The sequence below is a fragment of the Neolamprologus multifasciatus genome, chromosome 15, assembly GCF_963576455.1.
Source record: "Neolamprologus multifasciatus chromosome 15, fNeoMul1.2, whole genome shotgun sequence".
NCBI lineage: Eukaryota > Metazoa > Chordata > Actinopteri > Cichliformes > Cichlidae > Neolamprologus > Neolamprologus multifasciatus.
The window spans coordinates 25,618,758-25,645,307 of record NC_140453.1 but is presented as its reverse complement, the minus strand read 5'-3'; the positions used below and the strand labels follow the sequence as shown (position 1 = coordinate 25,645,307).

General features: G+C 36.2%; 1 protein-coding gene and 1 long non-coding RNA gene across 3 annotated transcripts; one reads left to right on the top strand and one right to left on the bottom strand.

Annotated features, from left to right (window-relative positions):
• Positions 1-1,076: 1,076 nt before the first annotated feature.
• On the bottom strand, positions 1,077-12,677 carry LOC146502203 (uncharacterized). Its single transcript, XM_085133698.1, has 2 exons — positions 12,127-12,677; positions 1,077-10,869 (listed from the first exon to the last, which is right to left on the bottom strand). Exon 2 carries the CDS (start codon positions 8,261-8,263, stop codon positions 2,090-2,092), a length of 6,174 nt encoding a protein of 2,057 aa, XP_084989824.1. The 5' UTR covers positions 8,264-10,869; positions 12,127-12,677; the 3' UTR covers positions 1,077-2,089.
• Positions 12,678-14,978: 2,301 nt separating this feature from the next.
• LOC146502202 (uncharacterized) lies at positions 14,979-18,925 on the top strand. Of its 2 annotated transcripts, none has more exons than XR_014869535.1 (5): positions 14,979-16,935; positions 17,143-17,261; positions 17,354-17,481; positions 17,568-17,662; positions 18,301-18,925. It is a non-coding gene; the product is annotated as an uncharacterized LOC146502202 (long non-coding RNA). The 2 variants fall into 2 exon arrangements; XR_014869536.1 differs by lacking the exon at positions 18,301-18,925 and having other exon boundaries at positions 14,983-15,710; positions 16,862-16,935; positions 17,568-17,840.
• The last annotated feature ends 7,625 nt before the right edge of the window (positions 18,926-26,550 follow it).

Sequence of the window (26,550 nt, the reverse complement as noted above, 5' to 3'; positions counted from 1 at the left end):
GTGCTTCGGATGAAGCACGTGAAGATTATACTGTGAAAAAAGAATGTATTTAAAAGTTGTTAATTAAACTGCTAAGCAAATAAGCTACTCAGAAACACCACTGTGTTTGAGCAGGAACAGGAAGCGATACTATACCACAGAGCGAGCGAGCGAACACCAAGTGACAGCGCCACCGACCAAAAAAAAAGAGTCTAACTTAACATCAATGGAACTAAGAGTAGCTGTAGATAATATTACATCTGTGGGATGATTATTGGTAATTTTTTCTCTAATGATAAAAATTTTATTTGTGAAGAAGTTCATGAAGTCATCACTAGTTAAGGTTAAAGGGATGGTTGGCTCAAAAGAGCTCTGACTTTTTGTCAGCCTGGCTACAGTGCTGAAGAGAAACCTGGGGTTGTTCTTATTTTCTTCAATCAGTGATGAGTAGTAAGCTGTTCTGGCTTTGCGGAGGGCTTTCTTATAAAGCAACAAACTATTTCTCCAGGCTAAATGATGATCCTCTAAATTTGTGACACGCCATTTCCTCTCCAGATTACGAGTCATCTGCTTTAGGGTACGTGTTTGAGAATTATACCACGGGGTCAGGTACTTCTGATTAGAGACCTTAGTTTTCACTGGAGCTACAGTATCCAGAGTCGTACGTAGTGAGGAGGTGAAATTATTAACAAGATAATCGACCTCTGTTGGGGTAGCGTTCAGATAGCTGCTCTGCTCTGTGTTGGTACAGGGCATTGACGATGATAACAGTGGCTGGATTATATTCTTAAACTTAGTTACAGCGCTTTCAGAAAGACATCTACTTTGATAAAGTCCACTCTCCACTGCTGCGTAATCAATTATTGTAAATGTAAATGTTATCAAGAAATGATCAGACTTCATGATTGGCTTGAGGACAGGACACAAAACACAGGGTTGTGGTAACTGTAATATGTTCTCAGGACACCTGAATGGAGACGTTGCTGTGGCTGAGAAATAAAAATTAGGTCAAGCAGGGTGTTCTTGTCTGTAGTGGCAGAAGTGATCAGCTGTGAATACCCTCTCGACTGAAACTGCTCCAGAATCTGTTTTCTTCCACTCTGCAACTGGTTTTCATTAAAATCTCCACACACAATTATTGGGTGACAGTCCATTATTTCAAGTGAATCTAAAAGACTTACCAGGTTTTGCATGAACGGTGTCAAACTGTAGTCAGGGGGTCTGTACACAACCGCAATGAGCGCAGGGAATGGAGCCTGAACCTTCAACACTAAAAACTCAAGATCAGTGACATTATGCAGATACTGTTTTACCTGAACCTGAAAATGATTCCTCAAATACACAACAACTCCACCACCACTTCTGCTGGCCATGTGAGGAAAGTTTGTGTAGGACACATGTCTGTTGCGTTTGAACATGGTGTAGCCGTCCAAATGAAGACTATCTGCAACAAAGGACCCTTGTAGGTGAGACTCTGTGAGACACAAAACATCTGCTAAACACATTTCATGATGACTCTTGATGTCACTGATGTGAGATGGCAAACCCTCCGTATTGTGATGGATCAGTGTAAGAGTGTCAGGTCTGCTGGCTGTTTCTCTGACCTGAAGAAGAGGCATCATTTCCTCAACGCTGGCTTGTCTCATGGTTTGGAGCGCTGCAGTTACCTCGGGATTGGCGTAAATCTTTTTCTCATCCAAGTCCTGTAAATAGAGTCCACTGAGAGACGTCACCCTGCTGAGAGCAACATAAGCCATACCTGGTTCAAAAATGTTCTTCATTGAAACTACAGCTGTCTGTGTTGTAAGACCCTGGGTTTTGTGAATTGTGCAGGCGAATGCTAGCTTTACAGGAAACTGTCTGCGTACCGCTCCTTTAAACTTCAGACTCTCCTCTGCTCTCTCAATGTAAACCAGATCATCAGATGCTGCATTAGCACTGCGGGTGTTTCTTACAGACTGCCGGTTGTCCATTCTGAGGCCCAGTTTAATTATGTGTCCATCATTTTCAGATCTCACCACCTTTACCAGTATACCAAAAGCACCGTTGACTAAACCGTTTAGTGTGTCCAAGTTTCTGGTCAGCATCACTCGAGCTCCTTCAGCAACGTTCAGAGTGTCGGGTAAATCATTTCGCCCACCTGTAAATGGTTTGTCTCTTCGTGCCATTCTGCCTGTACTTTATCCTTCTGGAAATCGTCTGCAGTGATGATTGTGATGTTTGAATGAAGCTTCTTCAGGGTATCTGTGTTATGGGATTCCACATTCTTGTTGGTGGCATAAATGTGTAAGACCTCAGTTGGACATTCTTCTGGTGCAGTCACGGCCTGTGACAACAAATCTTTGTCGCACTGAGAAAGCTCATCTGTCTTTTCTTTCACTCTAATCCTGTTCAACATCTCTGCAAAGGCAACATCATCTTTCTGACGCATGATCTCGGTTAGTGTGATCATCTGAAAATGCTCCTGCCATAGGTCAATCTGTTCTGGATCGTAAACGCAGAGAGGTTTAGACTGTCGCACTGGTGGCAGCTGGTAAAAATCTCCAACAGCTAAAACTGACATCCCACCAAAAGGTCTTTGAGTGCCTTTGATTTGTTTCAGTCTTGCATCCACATAGGCAAAAAGGGGTTTTGAAACCATCGAAATCTCATCAATAACAATAATTTCTGCATTCATCAGCTCAGATCTGACTTCATCCAGTTGGTTACCAAGTCCTTGAATGGGTGGTTTCAGACTCCTGGGTAGTTTCAGTAGAGAATGTAATGTAGAGCCATTGATAGAAAAAGCTGCTGTACCGGTAAATGAAGTCAGTAAAACAGTTTGATTTGATATGTCAGCTTCTTCTGCATTAGCAGGCAGTCTGCTCAGGATCTTTGATGCTTCAGAGTGAATACACTTAATCAGATGTGACTTTCCAGTTCCTGCACCACCGTTGATATAGAAGAAAAATGGATCTGGGTTCAAACCACAAACTCGCTGAATATACCAGTCTCTTATAGCATAGAACACGCAGGCCTGCTTCTGGTTCAGATTCTGATACATGACGCGTACCACAGCTGGATCTACTGCAGGTTGTTCTCTGATGGCTCTGATCTCTGTTACAGCATCAGACTGACGACTGTAGTCGGGAACATTCTCCTGTTCGTTTTCATCATCAGAATGTCTCTCAGGAAGATTCTCATCACATTGCAGCCTCACAACTTCAGATTCAGGAGCCAGATTACACCATTCATCGATCACAACATCTCTATTTTGTTCAAACTCTTCCAGTGCACTCTCAATATCCTCAGAGTTCTTCTCATACTTGTCTTTATTTCTTTTTACAATCCGTTTAACAGACTCACTGTGGTCTGAACATGGAAGTCGTACACAACCTGAGTTGTAGAAGGACTGATAGGTTTGGAACCCTTGTGGTTTCAGTTCCTGCTCTGATCTGTGCGGAAGGTAAAGTCTCAGCAATCGTCCATAAAATTGCTCAGGATCCTTTTCCTCTGAACAGTGGTAATACCTGATTATAGCTGGTTTATCATTCTTTCGCCTTTGTACAAATCCAAGCTGGTTTATAAGAGGAAGCACATCTTTTCCTTCATTTGGACCACTCACCAACCGGCAAAGGGCAGCAAAATCAGCCAGCGACATTTCCTCATATTCTGGTGTCTCAGGTCTGCATTTGTATTTATCATTCAAACTTGTCATCCAAATATTACAACTGTCGTGTGTTGTGCTTTCCAGATAGCTCATGGGACGACTCATTTTTACTGGGTTATCATCTGTTGGTACAAATACAACACTGCGGGAACATTTTTTCATTTTTAGGCCACAGACTCGAGTCACACACTCCTGTGCACTGATTTCTCTCTTTTTTGAGTAAGCCTGCATCACAGCTCTCATTTCATCACATTCATTGACCGTGTTCTTTGCAGAGTTATCAATAACTGTCTTCAGGTATTCAGAGAGGCCAGATTCTTTCTTCGTTATATATTTACAGAGGTATTCTATACATGAATAGGCATTCAAAATTAATGAGACATCTAAATTGGCGTTCCAGGCTTCAAGCAGGTCTGGGTTGTAATTGTTGATCCAACAGTCCTTTGGGTCACGTTTCAGAATAAGAGCTGTTTTCTTGTTTATGTTCTGGAGGCATTGTTCATACTCATTCATTGTCAAGTTGCATCGTGACAGAATCTGCTCTATGGTGAGGGAAGCAGCTTCAGGTTCCTTCAGCAGGTTCATCAAAGGTCTGAGTTTGGCTTTTGCAGCTTCAGTGCCTGAATCCTCATCCTGTCTCACAATCATTGTTCTTGTGGCTGGTGGTTTTGGAAACCCAAATCTACAACCAGAGTTCACACTCTTAAAGCATGTTTTTGTGTGGTTTTTTCTGTGCTTTTGTAGTTCAGTGACTTTTTTGTGCAGTTCAGGTTGTTTTTCTGGATCAGGGAGTTGAGCTGAGATGTATCTGTCCACAAAGTCACAGACAGTTTGGTCATCATCCACATCTACTTCTACCTTTTCTCTAATCCACAGCAACATGTGTATATGCGGACTACCTCTGTGCTGGAACTCAACTCTGTAAAAGTAATCAATGATTTCACCAAGGGGCTGTGCAGGAGAAAACAGCAAATCTCTGAACAAAGCCTCAACACGCTTATCAAACATTCGCATGGTGGTTACTGGATTTGATCTTAGAATTTCACACTTTTCTGACCAGTCCAGGGCTTCAAAATCAACCTCTTCACCTTGCTGTCTCTTTATTGCTTGAATCACTTCAGGCCATCTCATCTCAGCAGCAGAGAATGTGACAAAGAACTGAGGTGTTCCTATTTGACGAACCATACTGAATAAATCTCTGGTAGTTTTCTGCCAGTAAGCTGGAGTTCCTCTGAGTGGCTGCATAAATCTGATTGCATCTTTATTTCTTACCAGCTTCTCTACTTCTGTCTTACTTTGTAACATTCCTGATGTGATTTTGCGTCCATCTTTGGTCATAGTTTTACCTTTCCTTAGCTGTATTGTCATGCTGGAATTAGCCAAGTGTATTTCAGTGACAAACTGTGAGAAAAACAGGTAATTTGTGTCTTTAGCAAATCTTGCATCAATGTTGAAAAGCCTTGACTTGAAGTAAGCACTCGGTGTGAGTTTAAGAAGTCTCTTTTCATCCAGTGTATTCTGACCAGTAGGAAACTGCACAGGAAATGCCATGGCTTCCAAATGAGGAGTTCTGAAAAAACTAACAGGATTGTTTCTTTCTGCAGGAGCCACACAATATGTGTTATCAGTGAAACAGAGAATCTCTTCTGAAATGTCTACAGGCTGCAGACAACTTTCTAGAGCAAAACCTCCATTGTTTAAATCACTTTCTGGTTCATCTGGATTTTGTTCCTCTGGTTGTTGATCACAGGATTGCATATTAATATCTTGGTCACTTTCAGACTCACTTTCACACATAAGGGCATCTTTTTCATAGTTGTCAATTTCCATTAGATCTGCTTCATCATAATCATCACTTCCCATGCTGGATTCATCACTGCTGTCATCATCAGGTAACGTTGGATCACAAAGCAATGCATCATCTCTGATAACAACATCTGTGTACTGTGGGTGAATTTGTTTCAGTTTACGCAGGGCTTGAATGAGTTTAGACCAGGTGACAGTCTGGAACAGCTGATGGCCTTTGTAGCACAGTCGTCTTTTCAGCTTGATCCTCATTACCTGTGATTGGCTTCTGAGCCTCGGTAAACAGTCAACTGTTTGTTGGACCTCAGATGGTACACACACCACATTACCACGTATGAGTCTTTGTCTGCCCCTTGGAAGTGGAATAATCTTAGCAAATGGTATGCATTTGGCAATCAGATGTCGCTCCAGAATGTTGAGATCACACAGTTCAGCTGGAATATCCTGCAGTTCTAAACCATTGACAGCAGCAAGCCTTGGCATGCGTCCACTTTTGAGGGAACTGTGACACGTGTGACAGATATACTCCTTTTTTCTCTCGACAGGAAAGCTGCAGTGATCATTACATGCTTCATCACACACATGAACAAATTTACCAGTTAGACACTGCTGAGCTACAGTTTGGTATTTTGAGTAATTTTCCCTTTTGCAGATTTTCACCTGATTAGGAAAAGAAGCTTTTAGACAAACAGTACAAACATAAGATGGTGCTGACTTAATGTTTGATCTGAAATTAGATATGGCCTCATTCATTATACTGTTCTCTGGATGACACTGTAAACTTTCAGCTGGTCGATGCATCTGGCGATATTTTCTTTTTATATTCATTGCACATCTAATGTTATGCATCTGTCTAAAAGAAAAACCGTTCCAATATTTTACTCTCATTCGTTCTCTCATATTGTCCTTGTGATGCTGCTGAAATTGTGTCTCTTCTCCATAACGTTTGAGGATGTAAGATCGTTTTTTCTGTTTAAATTCTTCACTGTCTTTATATAGGTTATAAACATATGACCTCATGTAAGCTTTATGTTTGTCTCTGAATTCAGCACAAGTTCTGTATGTTCTTCTTATACGTTCCTTCTGCTTTTCTCGAAATACAGGAGACTCTCTATATGTTCTTCTTATATGTTCTCTTTGTTTTTCTCTAAATGTGGGACTGTCTTTATATGTCCTTATGACACGTTCTCTTTTTCTCTCTCTAATTTTAGTACTTTCTCTATAGGTCCTTCTCATTTGCTCCTTCTGTTTTTCCTTAAAATCATCCCTTTCTCTATAGATCTTTCTCAAATGTTCTGTCTTTTTCTCTCTATATGTAGTATTTAGTTTATACAGATTTTTTTTGTACACACTTTTCTTCTGTCTATGATCTGGATCATTAGACTTTCTACTAGAATTTATTTTCTTTGCCTTAAAGGTTTCATCAAAAGCGTACATCTGCCGTTCTTTCTTTTTCTGATTTTCTTTTCTTTGTGGTAGTGTTTGTTGGGCCAATGATCTTCTCCTAAATTTTTCCCTTCGGTGTTTATTACGTTTCAGCGGTTTATCTGAGAGTTCCTCTGTTATCTTAGTTGAACAGGAGGCAGTGTTTGAATCATTCTGAGGAACAGAATCTGATGTTACCTGAGTTTCTCTGACAGAAAATGCAGATGTTTCCCTTTGTAAATAATCAGAAGGATGACGGTTGTTTTCAGTTGTAGCTGGCTCATTTGAAGAATCCACTCTGGATGACTTCACTTCAGTGGTTAAAGTGTTGGTCACAGTTTTCTGTGTCTGCTCAGTGGATGTTTGGAACTTTAATTTATGAACAGGATCATTTAAAGCTGATGCTGGAGCACTTGTAGCAGGTTGTCTGTTTTCAGTGTTTTGATTATCACCTCTTTGGTCAGCAGCGTTTTCACTGTGAAACTCGACAGGCTGTAGCTCATAAGTGCAGGTTGAGGCGATGCTAAATATTTGGTACAAGCGTTTGATCCTGTCAATCATGTCATTAAGACGTGTGAATTTTAACATAACTGCAGTTCCACCACTTACACCTAGCGGCAATGGCATTCCTGTTGACTTACGTGGGTGAGGGTCAAAGTATGTGTATTCACCTGAAGTCAGCCTGCAAACTGCGATGACCGTTCCTCCCATGACTAGCAAAGCGTAACAAACCTCTGAAGCCAAACACTGTAGTCCCTGTTCAAGGCTCGGAAGATGATCTGTACCGTCAAATGTGCCATAACGAGCAAACTGAGACATATCCACTTGATACTCTTGTCTGCGGCTGGTGACCACTGTGGGAAGCTCATCGCAGGCTAGAAACACGCTGTTCACAAACCTCTTTCTGGCGTCTGAATACACGACATGGCCTTTGTCCAACACACGGTTAAGATCTGCTCTGGTAATGAATTCATCCTCGTGTAAGAATGACAGGAAAACCAAACTGTTAGCCATGCATTGCTGATTCCGGTACTTTCCATACCTAGGAGAAGCCTGGCTTCGGGACGCACAGATGTTACTCACTGGTGGACGACTTTCACTGTTTGTAACCTGTACATGAGATGGTCCTGGAGCTTCTCCATCATGCTGCGTTTGCACAGTTACCTGGGGTTCAGGCTGGATTACCTGCTGTACTTTAGCATTTGGCACAGATGAGCAAACACCTCTCTTTACCACATCTGCATAAGACACTGCGGCTGTCTGAACGCTGCTCTGCACTTCTGGACTGGGAATAGTTGTAACAGACACCTTTACCTGCTCACCGGTCTGAGAAACATTTACCTGTTCCTTCTCCTTTTGCCATCTAAGCTTCTGGGACTGTGACCTTTGACCTTTCCTTGGCATTTTGTGCAAGTACAAACTAGAGATGGACCGATCCGATATTACGTATCGGTCCGATACTGACCTAAATTACTGGATCGGATATCGGAGAGAAATAAAAAATGTAATCCGATCCATTAAATATCAAAAAAGCACCTCACAAAACTTGGCGACATGGCGAGCCGGAGCAGTGTGGTCACGTGATAGAGCAGCTGTGTGTATTTGTAGCCTGCTAGCAAACATTTCATCTCCGAGGAAGTTATCTCAGAGAGAAGTAAAGCAAGTGTGTAAGTTCATCTCTGAATGTTTGTAAAGCATTCCCGCGTTAAGCTTAACAACCGATATATAGAGCAACTGCCTCTTCTCTCTCTCTCTCCTGCTGCTACTTCAATCGTGAAACTGCTTAATGATCAGCTGATCGGCTTTTCTGTCGCGAGTCCGTCTCTCTTCTTTGTTTTTGGCCCATTTCTCACCAGAAAGAGGAAACCAGCGGCTGAACAACAGCAGCACTATTAAGCTTGATAAGCTGTTGTTAGAATTTATTTAATATTACTTTCTAGACCAGGATCTTTTTCTATGCAGCTGACGGCTGGTAACTGTGCAGGGGCGGATCTAGCAAAGTTTAGCCAGGGGGGCCGATAGGGCATGAACAGGCAAAAGGGGGCACAAAGACATACTTTTCTTTCTTATTCTCATTTAAAATATCTAGCTTTTAATTATTTAATAATTATCTGAATCTTACACCCAAAGTTTTAATCTGATGTAAAATGTATAGAAGTCCATTACTGTATATAGTAACTGTTAAGTCTAATATACCCTAGTACTTTTTAGTAGTAGTACTTTTTCCTTTGGGAAGGTACCATCTGTGCAGTCTGCAATTCTGTTGAAGAAAGATGTTGAATCTATTTAATTATTCTTGAAAAATAATTTATTTCTGTGAATATTTTTCACCCTGCATCAAATTAAAGTTGATTACATTGATTAAGCATCATGAGGAAGAGGGTGGTTCCCTATTTTCTTTTGCTGGGAGTTTGCAACCCTATTAGTTAGGTTGCTTAATATTTCTGCTAAGTACTCTTTAAAATACCAGAATAGGGAGGATGGGGGTAGGTTTAACTTTATTAGATTGATCAGTGTTGCTGATCTATGAAATATTTTGGGTGCAGTGTGTTTTTTTTACATACAGGTATAACAGAATAGCTTTAGTGTTGTTGTTGTTTTTTAACTTGAGTATGAACTTATACAAAAAGCAGCAAGATATTAAAAAAACAGTTTTACTGATTAAAAAACACACTATATCGGATTCATATCGGTATCGGCAGATATCCAAATTTATGATATCGGTATCGGTATCGGACATAAAAAAGTGGTATCGTGCCATCTCTAGTACAAACTGGCCCTTATATGTATTTATACACAAATGTAAACAAAACTCAACCTGTAAACACTGAAAAACGAATGACTCCTCAAGTTTCTATCAAATGGAGAAATGTAAAACTATACAAATGGTAAAGTGTTCTTATAACTATGTAATTAATGTAAAAGGCTGACTTAAATTCAAACTCAATATAAAGGTTAGTGAAAGTTCTTTAAAAACAGTTTTATTGTAGCTTTTTCAAAAACTGTATATTATTACTTCTATTTTTTTAACCAGACTGGTTAATGAATAGGTCTATACTTCTGTAAAGTAATATGCTGAATAAATCTCAACAATCAACAGGCTATAATAAAACTCTTAGCTTTTAAGTAGAATTTGTGTAAATCTTTCAGATATCTAAAATTTAAAGCAAATATAAGGAGCTGTGATGGTGTGGTGATCAGATGACAGGCGATGAGGATTCTTCAGCTGGATGTTCTGCAGCAGTCAGGAAATAGGAAGTCTGGGTTCTCAGGGCAGCCTCTAGATGACAATTGTAACTGAATACTTACACTGAGTGACAAAAAAAGGGTTTGTCCTTAAATAATAATAGTTTAAACTTGTAGTCAAATGTTATAGTCAATGAAACAGACTTGAAAAATGTATTTGAATCTAATTTAATATTTATGTAAATACAGCAGTCTGTATGTATAAATTACAAAATAACCAGATTGTCTTATTACAAATAAACCTTTAAGAAGAGGTGTATATTTTATATAATTTATGAAAGTAATTGCACCTGTAAGCCAAACAGCCAATCAATGTTTATTCCAAAGTGTAATGCAAAATTAAAATGACAAATGTAGGGCTGTGTAAGTAGTTTCTACTGTGAGTTCTACTGTACTGTAATTCTACTACTGTAATTTTAACTTTCTACTTGTGATTTCCAGCAAAATGACTGGATGTGAGAGAGTTTAACGACAGGAAAGATGGAGCAGTGAGAGCGGAGATCTCTCAGAATTCTGAATACAGATTGACGAAGTTCTGGTAACTTCAATTCCAAAAACTTAGATTCTGGTAAAACTTGATTTCAAGTCACAGGATTGCGTTTCAACTCAGGTTCAAGCTTGTCAAATTAGATAGAGCTCATGGCGGAGAATGATAGAAGATAGAATGGCTTGTCAAAAAAGATGGAGCAGGGAGAGGGAGAGTGATAGGACAGACTGAATTGCTTGTTAATGATAGAGGGAGAGGGTTTTCGCCAGCAGGTCACCTGTAAGACAGAAAGAAAGTGGAATTAGACACACTTCCAATAAACCTGGCTTTACCGTATTTTTTTCAGACTATAAGGCACATTTAAAAGCCTTTAATTTTCTCAAAAATAGACAGTGCACCTTATGTATAGTTGTGCTTACTGATTTCAAACCAATTCTATGTGGTACACGGCACTCAAAAATCTGTCAAATGTTTTAGTATGACTTTGGTAAGCTACAAAGCTGCAGCGCTTGATGTATTGTCGGAGCATGGCTACCATAGTCAGGACCCTCGTAGAGTAATTCGTACTGTGCTTCAACATAAAATGGTGTGTGTGTGTATAAGGGCCTAGCACCTGTTGAGAGCCATGCTTATGAAGCAGATTTCAAACTGATCAATCCACATTCATCAATCCACAAATCCTGAAAAGTGAGTGTATTGTTCTGTATTTTATGTCTTACAACTGAACAATTTTGAGAGTTATTGTAAATGAGTTGAATAAAGTTTGACTTATCTGTTTTGTTTGGCTTAATGTGCCTTAGAATTTAGTGCGCCTTACAGTCCGAAAAATACAGAACATATATATCATTACACACTGAAGAGTTGTACAGTACATTATTAGATTCAACTGAATGAAAATGTTTAACATATGGTGGTGGAACATTTCTAAGGACATTTTTGCATTCTATTAACACAATAAAAACAAACAGAGTCTGTAAACCAAGATGTGGTGCTACAGCAACTTACTATAAACATTATATGGTCAAGCTAAACCCACAGAATGAAGTTAGAGCAGACAGTTTCAGACCACCTGCTTTAAACACTTCACATGCACTCAACTCACATGTTCCTAAATGCCCAAAGGTCTCAAATTCCCGTTTCTGTGTGTACTTACCTGGCACAACAGTATATCATAATGTCTGGGGAGCCGTTAACATAAAAGTAAAAAATAATTTACTCAGTATGACTTTTGGCAAAATGAAAAATTTGGAGACAGATGACTCCTATACAGCAGTTTCTACGTTTTTCAGTCAAATATGGGGCATGTTTAATACACACTCCGCTAAATCTACAATAAACTTAGCATGGCCAATAATAGGGCCTAATTAAAAATGTAGTATGATGATAAGAGAGATCTGTAAGTCTGGAAATGTTTACATAGACTTTTCTAGGATTTGATGATTGCCAAGAGCTGTGCTGACTCACTGCACTAAACTGAATCTCCTATAATGAGAAACATTTCCCAGCACTGCACCTCAGACAAACCTTTACTTACCAGACTTGAGACGATCAGATCAGCAGTCTAGAGAAAGGAAACAATTCATCAGATCACTGTTTGATGATTCAGACTGTTGAGCCTCTTCACACAATCCAATTTACTGTGACACAAATTAACTAGTAAAATCCTCAATTACTTTAAGCTTTTTTAAGTTTACTGTAGTCTAAAGAGGAGATAATTGAACTGCAGTGTCTCACATGGCTATAGCATGTGTAATAAAAGCATTATTACTACAGAAATGCAAAGAACAGGCACCAATATTTGTTGGCACAAGTGCAGGACACACCAAATATTTCCTACACAGAAGCCTTGTGGCTCCAACATTTTCTACAACAGGTCAGAGCTAATAAAGTGTGAAAAACCAAAACTTTTAATGTCCTTTCAGGTTAAAAACATTAAATACAAAGTAATTCTTTTAATCAGAAGCAACAGAAAACCTCATCATGTTTTGGTTAGTCTGATATGAATATGCAAATCCTAAAATACATGTAAATACTGACATGTTACAATAACAGAGGTGCAGAATGTTTTGTGGAATGAAATGTCTTAAAATATTAAACTTAAAATCCCTTTCATTGTACCAGTTGCTAGGAATATTTATGTATGTTGCAATAGAATTTGAATGGCCTGAATTCAAATTCTATTAACACAATAAAAACAAACAGAGTCTATAAACTTACACCAAGATGTGCTGCTACAATCACTTACTGTAAATATTATATGGTCCAACAAAACCAACACACTGAGGTTAGAGCAGACAGTTTCAGGCCACCTACTTAAAATTGTCCCTTTTTGGCAACATTTCTATTTAATTTTAAAACACATTATATTCACTAAATAAGTAATAAACTAATTCGACACAATGGCTGTAATGTACCTAACAATGTCCACTCACACCTCTGGTTCTCTTCGTTTTTATTATTGCTTAACTGTTAAAGCTATTACTTATACCGAGTCAGGCAAAATACTTGTACAGTGTTCTGACTTTAATGTAATACATCAGCAGAATTTGAGAGACAATATAGATCAATACCTCTGCAGCTCTTAAGTGTTTGAGCAACCACTTATACTGACTCCGCTAAAACACTTTCATTGTTTTGTCTGCTACTTAAATCCACAAACATAAGGAGAAAATGAACAACTGACATTTAGCTATGTTTGGATTTGATAAGCCATAAGAAATTGATATCATACATAAATGGGCTATTAAACTTCAGGGACATTTTCAGGGACAGTCAGAGGTCCTGTGTGGGGGCTTTGCTGCTACACGTAATAAATCCTGACTTTGTGTTTTTGCCCATCAATAAATGGAAACATATCACAAAAAGTCATACTACTGTATGTAAGTTGCCAAATGTGCTACGCAATGCCAGGTTCATACTGCTTCAGTTACTTACCAGCAAAGGCAAAACCAAAGATCTCTTTCACTCTGTGTAACAAAAGACAAAGCACAAAAATACAGAATGAGACAACTCAAATCAGCATCACAGTCAATACTGCATCACTCTGTGTAGTCCAAAAGATTCAGTACACTTCTTTGTTTACCACAGCAACAAACAACTCACCTCTTTTTTCTACACCTTATTAAAGATTACTGTCTTCATTAAGGTAAAATGTGGTTTCATCCATTTGTAATAAGCCACACACTTTTCTCAGTTATGTGATAGCTCTATTAGTTTGGTGCTATTAGATAACACAATAGATTTAATAAGCAATGATTTGCTACACCTAGCACTGCACACTTTATCAAATTCTGACATCACAATTTCAAAGCATGATCAATCATAAATGAAAGCTTGGATGATATATTTGTAGGCTTCAACATTTGAGTTGGTCTGCATTCAAATTCTGCTTCCTACACTGCAAATTTCTTGTAGCTTAACAAGATTTATTGTCTTAAATTTAGCCAGATTATCTTGTCCATCTTGTTTTGAACATTACAAACTAGTTTCCAGTCTCATGTGTTAGATGATTAGACTTGTTTTAAGTATATATATTCCTTTTTTTTCTTATTTAGTCTGTAAATCTAAAAATGAACCATTTCACCTTTATTTCAAGCAAAAATAGCTTTTAGATAGAGTGTAAAACAAAAAATTATCTTAAAATAAGAAACATTCACCTTTTTCCTTGAAATAAGAAAGTCAATCATTGGAAGGTATATTTAGACCTGAGACGTGTCACAGATGTATTTGTTACCATGTAAAATAAGCCACTTTACTCTAACGGCATAATGTATAGCATCTTCAATCACCAAAAACTCCATATTAGCAACCTCTGATACAGGACCTAGTCCTTTCTCATTTACAAATATTGGATGCTCAGTTCCTGCTTCACTTTGACAACACTCCAGCAGCTGATTGTGGTTTACAAGAGACTTGCACACATTCTTAAAGTTTAATTTGGCTGACCATTGTTTTTTTTAAAAAACTGCGTTTAGACTCTATTTCATACACGTATGACAAATTACAGGTCCCAGGGCAATAATCTGAGAGGGAAGATGCAGCATGTAATCTTCTATCATTTTTTTAGTTTGGACACAGTTTGTAAAGACACAACTGGGGCAAAAAGTATTTTAACAATTTCAATTAAATCCAAAATAAATTTGATAAAAGAATGGCAAAATCTTGATCAATATAAGCATTTGTCCAGGGGATTGTTTTAATCTGTTGTCACTTGAAGCTAAAGTAGCATTAAATTTTTTTTTATGAATTATAGAACATTTTTTGAGACATTTTATTAAATTCGATGAATTTATATTCCAAAATCTCTTTTTCCCAAAGTCTGTTTTTGTTTCATAATGGGGTTTTTCATAATGGTGTATTTATTTGAGGTCATTTAACAACTGAATTTGTTATTCAGGCAATCAGGGTGGGACCTGAACGCTCATTGGCTGCTGCTTAAACAGGTGCTTAAAATTAAAGTGTCTCAAAATGTTTCTATTATTACAAAAAAGAATCGTAGTGAAATAAATATTTAATAAAATATTATAAAAATACACAATGTAAAATAAAAATTAAATGACACGTTTTAACACTTTGGTGTTCCATAGTCTAGTTCATATTAAAAAGTTAAATAATGTATTAGCACTAGATTAGGTTCCTGTATTCCTCGGTACAACCATCCCACATATCACACAAAAGTCTGGACTACTGCTATGAATTGTATTAATATGGCTCAAAAGAGACTTTACTGTTAAGGCAACAAAAACAAAACAAATCCCACACCTCCAACACACCATCTTGTTTGGGGAAAAGACCTGAAAGAAGTTCTTGGCGGGCAGAGTAGTAGAGGTCAATACCAAGTTTGAAGGGGTGGTTTATACCAAGTCTGCATTTAACTTGTGTAGTAATGTAATTGTAAAGACGACTACAACAGTCATAGTAATTGATGGGTTATTTGTTAAAATTAGTTTTTCGAATGCAGGTTCATTATGCATGTTATGTTCACGTTTTACAAGCTTTACACAGACGAAAATGTGTAACCCTACCTCCCCCCTGGCTGCCCTCAAGTGGCTCTGTCCATTATCTCACTGTTTGAATCGGAGGACACGAGGGAGCAGGTTCGGACTGGATTCTGTTGAGGTAATTAACTTTTGCTTACAAACATTTCGGGTTCTTTTAGCTTTGACTTACTGTAGTAACATCAGTCGTGGTCAAATATTAAGTTTTACCGAGGCAGTATTATCAGTTCACTACCAATGGGTAGTTAGCCAAAACTGCCAGCCAGCTAGCTAGCTTAGTTCATTCAGTATGCTGAATTGTTAGCATGCAGTGATAGTTTAAAATTATTAATGGTGCTAGTTAGGTAAATTTCGTTTCGTGTTCAATATACTTAACATAGCTATATGACAAAAGAACTACAGTTGATATCCGCCTTTGCAAAAGTCCGTTTTGTGTTTCCCACCCACGGAAAATAAAAAGCTGCGGTGTTTTTTTTTCCTTCTTAAGCCGCGTGCTCTCTGTCTGCACTGTGCTTGGTGTGTTTGTGTGTGCAACTTGGGAGGACCGATACTGGTTTGAGACAAATCTCGCAATCGGGCTCATAACTTTACAATGCTGTTTTTTGTTATGGAAAAAGACAGGGGTGTTGGACAGATCTATATTTAACTTAAATGAGGATTTACTTAAGTCATCAAGAGTTAACTGTTTTATGACCAAAATTACATTTAACCAACATGAGTTTATTCAAATTTTATTATTTTACTATTTTTTGCAAGTCCAGTTTGGGTAATGAAATTAAAGATAACACAAGGGAATAAAATAATGCACATTTATGAAAGACATCTTTACCTATAGATTTACTTTAAGCCTCATTTCCGACAGATTATGATTAATCATATAAACTTGTAAGTTGGAGAAGATGTGAACTTGCTTCCAATTATTTATGTTGTAAACTATTAATATCAATCAGGTCACTTTAACCTTGCTGAACCGAGGTAACATTTTTTCTTATGGATGAAGTGGCCTAATCTGAGCTGTGGTCATTTGTTGAATGATTTGACAAGCAGTTGGGCACTATTAGTTTTAGTTTGAAAACTAGTTTGGAATTGCCTTGTCATAAATTTTAAGTGAGCAATTTTATAAGACTTAACCATTGAATTAACACAGGCTCTACTTGGTCTGTCTTTTGCACCTTATCCATGTGTCTGATTGCATAGACTTTGGATCCATGGCAGGTGGTGTCTTGACTCAGTTTTTCTTTTTGACCCAAACATATGTTTTTCTTTCCTCAGGGAAAAGTTCTGACAAAAGCTACACCAGTAAATCATGGAGGGTTTGGATGATTGCAGCCTTTCGGTTCTAAATGGTAGGCCAAGCATATGCATATTTATGCAAATTAATGTCTAAATGAATTTTGTGTTGCACACACTGACAGTGATCGTACATAGAATCAGTTTTATGTTGTCAGATCAATAAAATATTTAAATTACATTTAAATGTATTTGACAAAATGACAATTTGGAATTGTTGTACAACTTTTACATTTCTGAAAGTTACTGACTTTTCTTTACAGCTGCAGACATAGATGAGGTCTTGCTCCACACCCTCAGTAGGGACGATTTAAGGGACCTGCTTCCAGGGCCTGAAAATTTTATGAGGAGGAAACAGTTGTGGGCTCAAGTTCACAAAGAGGCAAGTTTTGCCGCTTTTGATTTAAAAACACTTAGCACGACACATTTTGTTTAGGACTCCTGTAATATAACTATTTTCGTTTTCTTATTTAGGATGAGACTAAAGAAAAGGCGTCTCATGGACATCTCACCATGTGACCAGGGAGAAGATTATGATGCAGATTCAAGTGGTGGATCAAACATGCTTTTGCCACCAAGGAGCAGTTCTGGTGACAACAGTTGTAAGTGAAAGATTACAATTATGGCAATAATATTGAATATTGAACTGAAATTTGATTTAGTTCTTTCTTTCCTGTTCTGTTCATAGCCCTGTTCAGGACACTACCAACTTTCTTCCCATCACAAGTTGCACCACCCAAGAAGATGGGACATGCCAGTGAAGCACTGATTGATGTCCTTCAGGTCTGTGTTTCTTCATATTTGTTATCAAATAATGCCCATAAAGCCTTCACTTTAACAGTTTATTTGGCATATGGCCTTTTTATCCATGCCAAGTCCTCCAACAATGTAGTTTATATTTGGAAAAGGTGTGCAGAAATCTGAAATGGCACAAACACTGAGATAAAAAAATTTTCAATAAAAATAAAGAAAATCATAAAGAAATTAAAAACAAAATGGAAATAATTACATATTTAACTATCACAGGTGCAGTATCTTTGTCATTTCCTAAAGTGTGTAAAGACATAATCCTAATGGTGATGAGGCAGAATTTATTACATTTTTCAATGGCATGAATAAATAAATATATATATATATATATATATATATATATATATATATATATATATATATATATATATATATATAATTTTTATTTTTTTTCTGTACAGTATTTGTCAATCTAAAGAAAAATAACATTAATATGGTCTGTAGCGCATCTGATCTACGGTTGTCATCATTCATGTATCACCCGAAGGGTGCACCCCAAAGGGATCAATAAAGTGAAGTCTAAGTCTAATACATACTTGAACTACCCTGATAGCTTTGGAGTTTCTCCGTACATTGTACAATTTTTGTCTTTGTTTTTCTTTTGCCAACAGAAGATCCAGTGTCAGCCCCGTTCTGCTCTTTGAAGGGTCCCGCTGTCTTATTGCAGTTGGAACCACTCTCATCACCACATTTGACCACAGATGACCTTGGAGAAGGTTTGCTGTATCTTATGGCATACTACTACACCCTGCATCTCACCTATCCTAAATGTGTGGCAACGCTTCTGTCTGTCATTTAGACTGAAGTGTTAAAGGACAAAATCCATGAGCAAGACACCACAGGCTCATACAAAAAAGTCATGGCAGGCTGTAGGAATGTTTATTGAAACGTAGAGCTGTTTGAGCAAGATGTAACTTAGGTCTGTGTTGGAAGGTTTGGGCCTGATAGCTTTGAAGTTGCAATTTACACTTGAATTCTTTTTTTTATTCTTATTAATGTAATACAAAGTACTTTTTTCTTTAAACACATCTGTTCTGCAAATTGTGTTTAAAATTGCAAATGCTCTTTTTATTACATTTTATATGTTGAGTAGCTAACTGGTTTAGCACTTCTAAAAGGAACAAAATAACAATGTTACACTTACAATGTGTCTTTAAATTTTTGTGTACTATGATTCACTGAAATATTTGTTACTGTTTGGAGAGTTTGTTTCCAATAAAGGTCATGTACACAGTATACTTTGCCTGCTTTAATTTGGCTTTATCTTTCTTATTTTGAGAATTCTTATCAAGTGTAATTATCTTACTGCACTGGCAGATTATTTCACTGAATTTAAGAAGATTTAGACTACAATCTATTATTTTTTAACTTATTTTAAGATCTTTAAAATGATTTAATGTACTAGTTTTTAGATTATTTGCCTTGATTTGTTCCTTAGAATAAGTGTTTTATGCCTATTTTCAGATTTAATTTCTTCAACATTTTGCTTAGAACAAGTGGTTAAATCTTATTTTAGGTTTCAATTGCCATGATTGGTTGCTTGGAATAAGTGTGTAAGGCTTATTTTAAGATTTAACTATCTAATTGTTCCCTAGAATAAGTGTTTAAAGCTTATTTTAAGTTTCAATGTTCTGATTTGTTGCCTGGAATAAGTGTAAAATACTTATTTTTAGCTTTATTTAAATCTGGATATTGTTCTTATTTCAAGAAATCTTAATAAGAAAAAAACACTTACCCCACTGGCAGATAATTTCACTTGTTTTAAGCAAAACTTCACCAAAAATAAGTGTATTTATCTAGTATTAAGGAGGTGGGTTTTTGCAGTGTAAAGATATTATCTGCACACAGTATCATTTAGTATAATTTAATATGCTGTTGTTTTAAATATCTACATATCATATTTATAATATTAATGATGCACTGCTGCATTTTATTTATTTGAAGGTGGCCTTTTTTATATTTCATTAATTTTTCACAAAGTGAGAAGTTAAACAGAGCTGCAGGTGTAGGATATATTTAAAAAAAACAAAAAAAAACAACCTGCACAAACAAGTGTTTGTTAAACAGTTCTTAAAATTTAACTAAAAAACTAAAATTGATTAATTAAAAACAACTTCTTCTTGTTAAGAAATGTTATTTTCTTATATTATGTGTTTTATCCTCACTCTCTCTCTCCCTTCTGTTAATTAACCCACAACACAAACACACGCGCACAGGCACGTGACTCTTTTTCTCCCGGCTTTCAGTCAGAGGCCGAAAATGGCTCCTTTGAAGTTGCCGACCCTGCTGCTTCAGCAGCTAATCAGTGATTCTAAAATGGCGGCTCATTACATTACAACCTAAAGAATGAGGCCGTTTTAACTGACTGACTTGTGAAGAGGAGAAGTAACTTCAGCTTCCCTAAGAGACTCAGAAACACTAACACACCGAATGAACCAAATACAACACAATAACTGTATTAAACAATCAAATGAACCATATTAATTTCACACTGGGCCTCTAGGAGCTAGGCTAGGCGTTATCACTTGGTTGTTAGGGCTAGCTTACCAAACAGTCCTTTTAAATACTAAAATTACAACGTTTCACTAACAAAGCAGCCATTGTGTTACTTCAACATGACTTATACTTCGACTGGCTTTATAAGTCACTAACAACAACTCAGTAAATCACTCAAACAGCTTATAGACATTTCATTTCAGAGAAGAGAGACAGAGAAGCAGCGCTTACCGGCAGGGATCGACCAGAGAGTGGGCGGAGATTCAGAAGTCAGCAGGAGACGTAAAAAAAGAGGCATTCACGGGTAGTGGGAAACTCCGTCATTACACAAAATTGGCATTGAAAATGTGAAAAAATATATGTAAATTTAAATATTAATATACTAGATTTTTTTTTAGAAATCTAGTATATTAGATTTCACACACACACACAATCACATAGATGCTGCTTGTGTCAGATATATTATGATTTGGTAGACATACTATAATTGATCAGAAATACTACATTTAGTAGAAATGCTATGTTTTAGCAGAAATAATATAATTAAGCATAAATACTATATTCAGCACAAATCCTATAAAAGAGCAGAAATTCTATGTTTTAGCAGAAATACTGTATTCATCACAAATGCCAAAAAATAGCAGAAATACTATGATTTAGCAGAAATACTATGATTTGGTAGAAATACTATGATTTGGTAGAAATCCTATAACTCAGCAGAAATAGTATAATTTAGCAGAAATACTATATTAAGCAGAAATACTATAAAAAGCAGAAATACTATAATTTAGCAGAAATACTATATTAAGCAGAAATACTATAAAAAGCAGAAATACTATAAAAAGCAGAAATACTATAATTTAGCAGAAATACTATATTAAGCACAAATACTATATTAAGCACAAATCCTATAAAAAGCAGAAATAGTATAAAAAGCAGAAATACTATATTAAGCAGAAATACTATAAAAAGCAGAAATACTATAAAAAGCAGAAATACTATATTAAGCACAAATACTATATTAAGTACAAATACTATAAAAAGCAGAAATACTATATTAAGCACAAATCCCATTAAAAGCAGAAATACTATATTAAGCTCAAATACTATAAAAAGCAGAAATACTATAAAAAGCAGAAATACTATAATTTAGCAGAAATACTATAAAAAGCAGAAATACTATAATTTAGAAATGCTATAACACACACACTCACACACACACAGAAAGAGAGAGAAGCAAGTTTTTAGGTCAGTCAAGCAGCCTGCAAGCTGCTAAATTTGAATCCACCAATCAGAGAGGCTGTGTACTTTTTCCCGCCAAAACAGGTGCAGCCTTTTTTACACACGCAGCAGAGAGACAGGATTTTTGCAGTCTATTTCTCATAGTGAGGACTAAACTCAAACAAATGACCATAATTTCCTAACCGTAGGGGCTAGAATGGTCATTCTTACACCGTTTTGTTCAGAAGAGATGGGGGAATCTTCAAGTGTTGACAATTTATCATTAAAATATGAATTATTAAAGATATTTGACTTGTAATGCACCATAACTGAGTAGAGGCGAAGCAAAAACTGCCTTGACCTGCCCTCAAACAACGCTTTCTAACTCGAAATCTATTTGGAGCATCGATATCATTCTTTCACCGTGAGAGACAGCAGGCTTTGGTGAACAATCATGGAAATTTTCAGGTCTCTGTGGAAATCCATCAAAAAGATATGACGAGAGAAAAAAGTGGTTCATTTCCAGAGTTTGAAAGCTGAAGAAATCTGAGCGAAGGACAAATTTCCTACCCTCAAACAAGTCTAACTCATCTCAGAACGGTAATAGGTGAGAAAAAAATTCTTGAATTGTGAGCATCAGGAGTGTCTGAAGATATACTGGGACAAGCCTCAAGTTTTAACTTCACTTTGTTAAGGAGATATGACGATTCGAAAATGCCTCTCATTACAGAAATCCAGCGGTGATTTTGAACAAACTCTCCATTGACTTTCTATGGAGAGTTTTCAGACTTTGGGTTGGTCTGAGGAGATTTGCCAAAATTCTGTCAATACCACAACAATGATAGTGACATTTTCTGAAAGCCAGCAAAAATACCTACGTTTTGATGTATAATTTGTGGGAGTTGAGTGAAAATTGAGCAAGTAGCAAGAAGTTGTTCGGACATGAAGAGAAGACTGCGAAACCTACAGTGTCACACTTAGAACCAACTGCATAACAACCATAACAACGCATGTATTTTGTGAAAAATCACAAAGATGAAACTCAAAACTTGAAGAGGGATAAGATGAAAATGGTAACAGATATGAAAAAGCTGAATCATACAGGAATAGCCCAATAATTTGTGAACATTTTAAAGTTTGAATGGTTATTCTAGGTGAAAGTATGAGGAAGTAGTTAAGTTTCAAAAACAAGCAAGTTTTAGCAGAATTGCGGAAGTTTTCCATTCATTTCAATGGGACAAATTAAAGGAAAAAAGCTTAATATTTTAAAAAGTATAATAGCAGAAAATACCAAAAATCATAGCACACATTAGCAGAAATAGCAGAATAGTTTAAAATTTGAATGGTGAAAATAGCACAAAAATTGTGGAAGTAGTTAAACAGTAAAAAACGTACGGAAGCAACTTGAAGAACTAGAAAAATTTGCATTTCCTGCGAAAATGCAGTGTGAATGCTGTAAAGCTGAAGCTGTCTGCTGAAAACTGCTGAAAAAGCTGAAAATAGCTGAAGAAGTTGAAGTCAGTATCAAAAAAGTTGTTGAAATTGTAATAAATTTGTAGATGAATAACAACTGAGCCAAAATATAATAACTTTGCAGAAACTTAAGTAGAAACATAAAGCGTTTGCAAAAATACTATATCAAAGGAGAAAAAAGCAGAAATGTTGTAACTCAGCAGAAACATAGTAACTTGGCAGAAATAGTATAACATGGCAGAAGTGTTGTAATACAGCAGAAATGTTAATATGTAGCACAAACCTTAAAACTTGGAAAAATGTTGTAAGAGTACAACTTAACATACAGTAGTATAATAGTAACACCTAGTAGAAATGCAACATAGGAGCTGAAATAGTATAATTCAGCAGAAAAGTAATAACTTTAGCAGAAATATTGGAAACGCAAAACGGCCAGCTTCAAAAAGCTGAAGTTCCCTCAAAAGATTAGTTGTTGCTCAACTGTGAAAAATTGGCAGAAACATTAGAAAAGTTACAAAGGAACTGCCAGCAGATACACAAAGCTAAGGCAAAAATGACATGCCTAGCAATGTTTTACAAATAGGGACATACACACACAGAAATGGCATGACTTAGCAGAAACACGGTATTTAGCACAAATAGTAAAATAGCAGAAATACTTATGAGTTTGCATAATAGTAATAACTTAAGTAAAACTATTGGAAAAGCAAAATGGAAAGCTGAAAAAATGCTAAACATGGTTAGGTTCCCTCAAGTGTACTTGTTCAACTGTGAAAAATTAACAGAAATTTAAAAAACAAACAAAAAAAGAAAGAGAAATAACAGCCAGCAGATACACACAATTACAAATATGGACACATATGGAAACACAAATGCACAGAGGGACACACACACAGGATCTATGCCTGTCAACCAGCCTCAATATGTGCAATTTATATCCTACAATGAGATGCTGCCAAAAAAAGGGTCTCTCTCTCTCTCTCTCTCTCGCACGTACACACACACACACACACACACACACACCACAGATGCTGCTTGTGTCAGAAATATTATGATTAAGCACAAATACTACATATAGTAGAAATACTATGTTTTAGCACAAATACTATATTAAGCAGAAATACTATAAAAAGCAGAAATACTATAATTTAGCAGTATTTCTATATTAAGCACAAATCCTATAAAAAGCAGAAATACTATAATTTAGCAGAAATACTATATTAAGCAGAAATACTATAAAAAGCAGAAATACTGTACTATGATTTGGTAGAAAAACTATAATTAATCAGAAGTACTATATTTTGCAGAAATACTATATTAAGCACAAATCCTATAAAAAGTAGAAATACTATATCAAGCACAAACCCTATAAAAAGCAGAAATAGTATAAAAAGCAGAAATACTATAATTTAGCAGAAATACTATATTAAGCAGAAATACTATATTAAGCACAAATCCTATAAAAAGCAGAAATAGTATATTAAGCACAAATCCCATTAAAAGCAGAAATACTATATTAAGCTCAAATACTATAAAAAGCAGAAATAGTATAAAAAGCAGAAATACTATAATTTAGCAGAAATACTATAAAAAGCAGAAATACTATAATTTAGCAGAAGTACTATAATTTAGCAGAAATACTATAATTTAGCAGAAGTACTATAATTTAGCAGAAATACTATAATTTAGAAATACTATAACACACACACACGCACAAAAAGAGAGAGAAGCAAGTTTTTAGGTCAGTCAAGCAGCCTGGGAGCTGCTAAATTTGAATCCACCAATCAGAGAGGCTGTGTACTTTTTCCCGCCAAAACAGGTGCAGCCGTTTTTACACACGCAGCAGAGAGACAGGATTTTTGCAGTCTATTTCTCATAGTGAGGACTAAACTCAAACAAATGACCATAATTTCCTAACCGTAGGGGCTAGAACGGTCATTCTTAGACCGTTTTGTTGAGAAGAGATGGGGGAATCTTCAAGTGTTGACAATTTATCATTAAAATATGAATTATTAAAGATATTTGACTTGTAATGCACCATAACTGAGTAGAGGCGAAGCAAAAACTGCCTTGACCTGCCCTCAAACAACGCTTTCTAACTCGAAATCTATTTGGAGTATCGATATCATTCTTTCACCGTAAGAGACAGCAGGCTTTGGTGAACAGTCATGGAAATTTTCAGGTCTCTGTGGAAATCCATCAAAAAGATATGACGAGAGAAAAAAGTGGTCCATTTCCAGAGTTTGAAAGCTGAAGAAATCTGAGCGAAGGACAAATTTCCTACCCTCAAACAAGTCTAACTCATTTCAGAACGGTAATAGGTGAGAAAGAAATTCTTGAATTGTGAGCATCAGGAATGTCTGAAGATATACTGGGACAAGCCTCATGTTTTAACTTCGCTTCGTTAAGGAGATATGACGATTCGAATATGCCTCTCATTACAGAAATCAAGCGGTGATTTTGAACAAACTCTCCATTGACTTTCTATGGAGAGTTTTCAGACTTTGTGTTGGTCTGAAGAGATTTGCCAAAATTCTGTCAATACCACAGCAATTATATATACATTTTCTGAAAGCCAGCAAAAATACCTACGTTTTGATGTATAATTTGTGGGAGTTGAGTGAAAATTGAGCAAGTAGCAAGAAGTTGTTCGGACATGAAGAGAAAATTGCCAAAGGTACTGTGGCTCACTTAGAACCAACTGCATAGCAACCATAACAACCCATGTATTTTGTGAAAAATCACAAAGATGAAACTCAAAACTTGAAGAGGGATAAGATGAAAATGGTAACAGATATGAAAAAGCTGAATCATACATGAATAGCCCAATAATTTGTGAACATTTTAAAGTTTAAATGGTTGTTCTATGTGAAAGTATGAGAAAGTAGTTAAGTTTCAAAAACAAGCAAGTTTTAGCAGAATTTTGGAAGTTTTCCATTCATTTCAATGGGACAAATTAAAGGAAAAAAGCTTAATATTTTAAAAAGTATAATAGCAGAAAATACCAAAAATCATAGCACACATTAGCAGAAATAGCAGAATAGTTTAAAATTTGAATGGTGAAAATAGCACAAAAATTGTGGAAGTAGTTAAACAGTAAAAAACGTACGGAAGCAACTTGAAGAATAATAATAATAATAAAGAATAAAGAGAAACAGGAACTCTATAGTGTGAATGCCTACAGCATTCACACAATAATAAAGAACTAGAAAAATTTGCATTTCCTGCGAAAATGCAGTGTGAATGCTGTAAAGCTGAAGCTGTCTGCTGAAAACTGCTGAAAAAGCTGAAAATAGCTGAAGAAGTTGAAGTCAGTATCAAAAAAGTTGTTGAAATTGTAATAAATTTGTAGATGAATAACAACTGAGCCAAAATATAATAACTTTGCAGAAACTTAAGTAGAAACATAAAGCGTTTGCAAAAATACTATATCAAAGGAGAAAAAAGCAGAAATGTTGTAACTCAGCAGAAACATAGTAACTTGGCAGAAATAGTACAGCATGGCAGAAGTGTTATAATACAGCAGAAATGTTAATATGGAGCACAAACCTAAAAACTTGGAAAAATGTTGTAAGAGTACAACTTAACATACAGTAGTATAATAGTAACACCTAGTAGAAATGCAACATAGGAGCTGAAATAGTATAATTCAGCAGAAAAGTAATAACCTT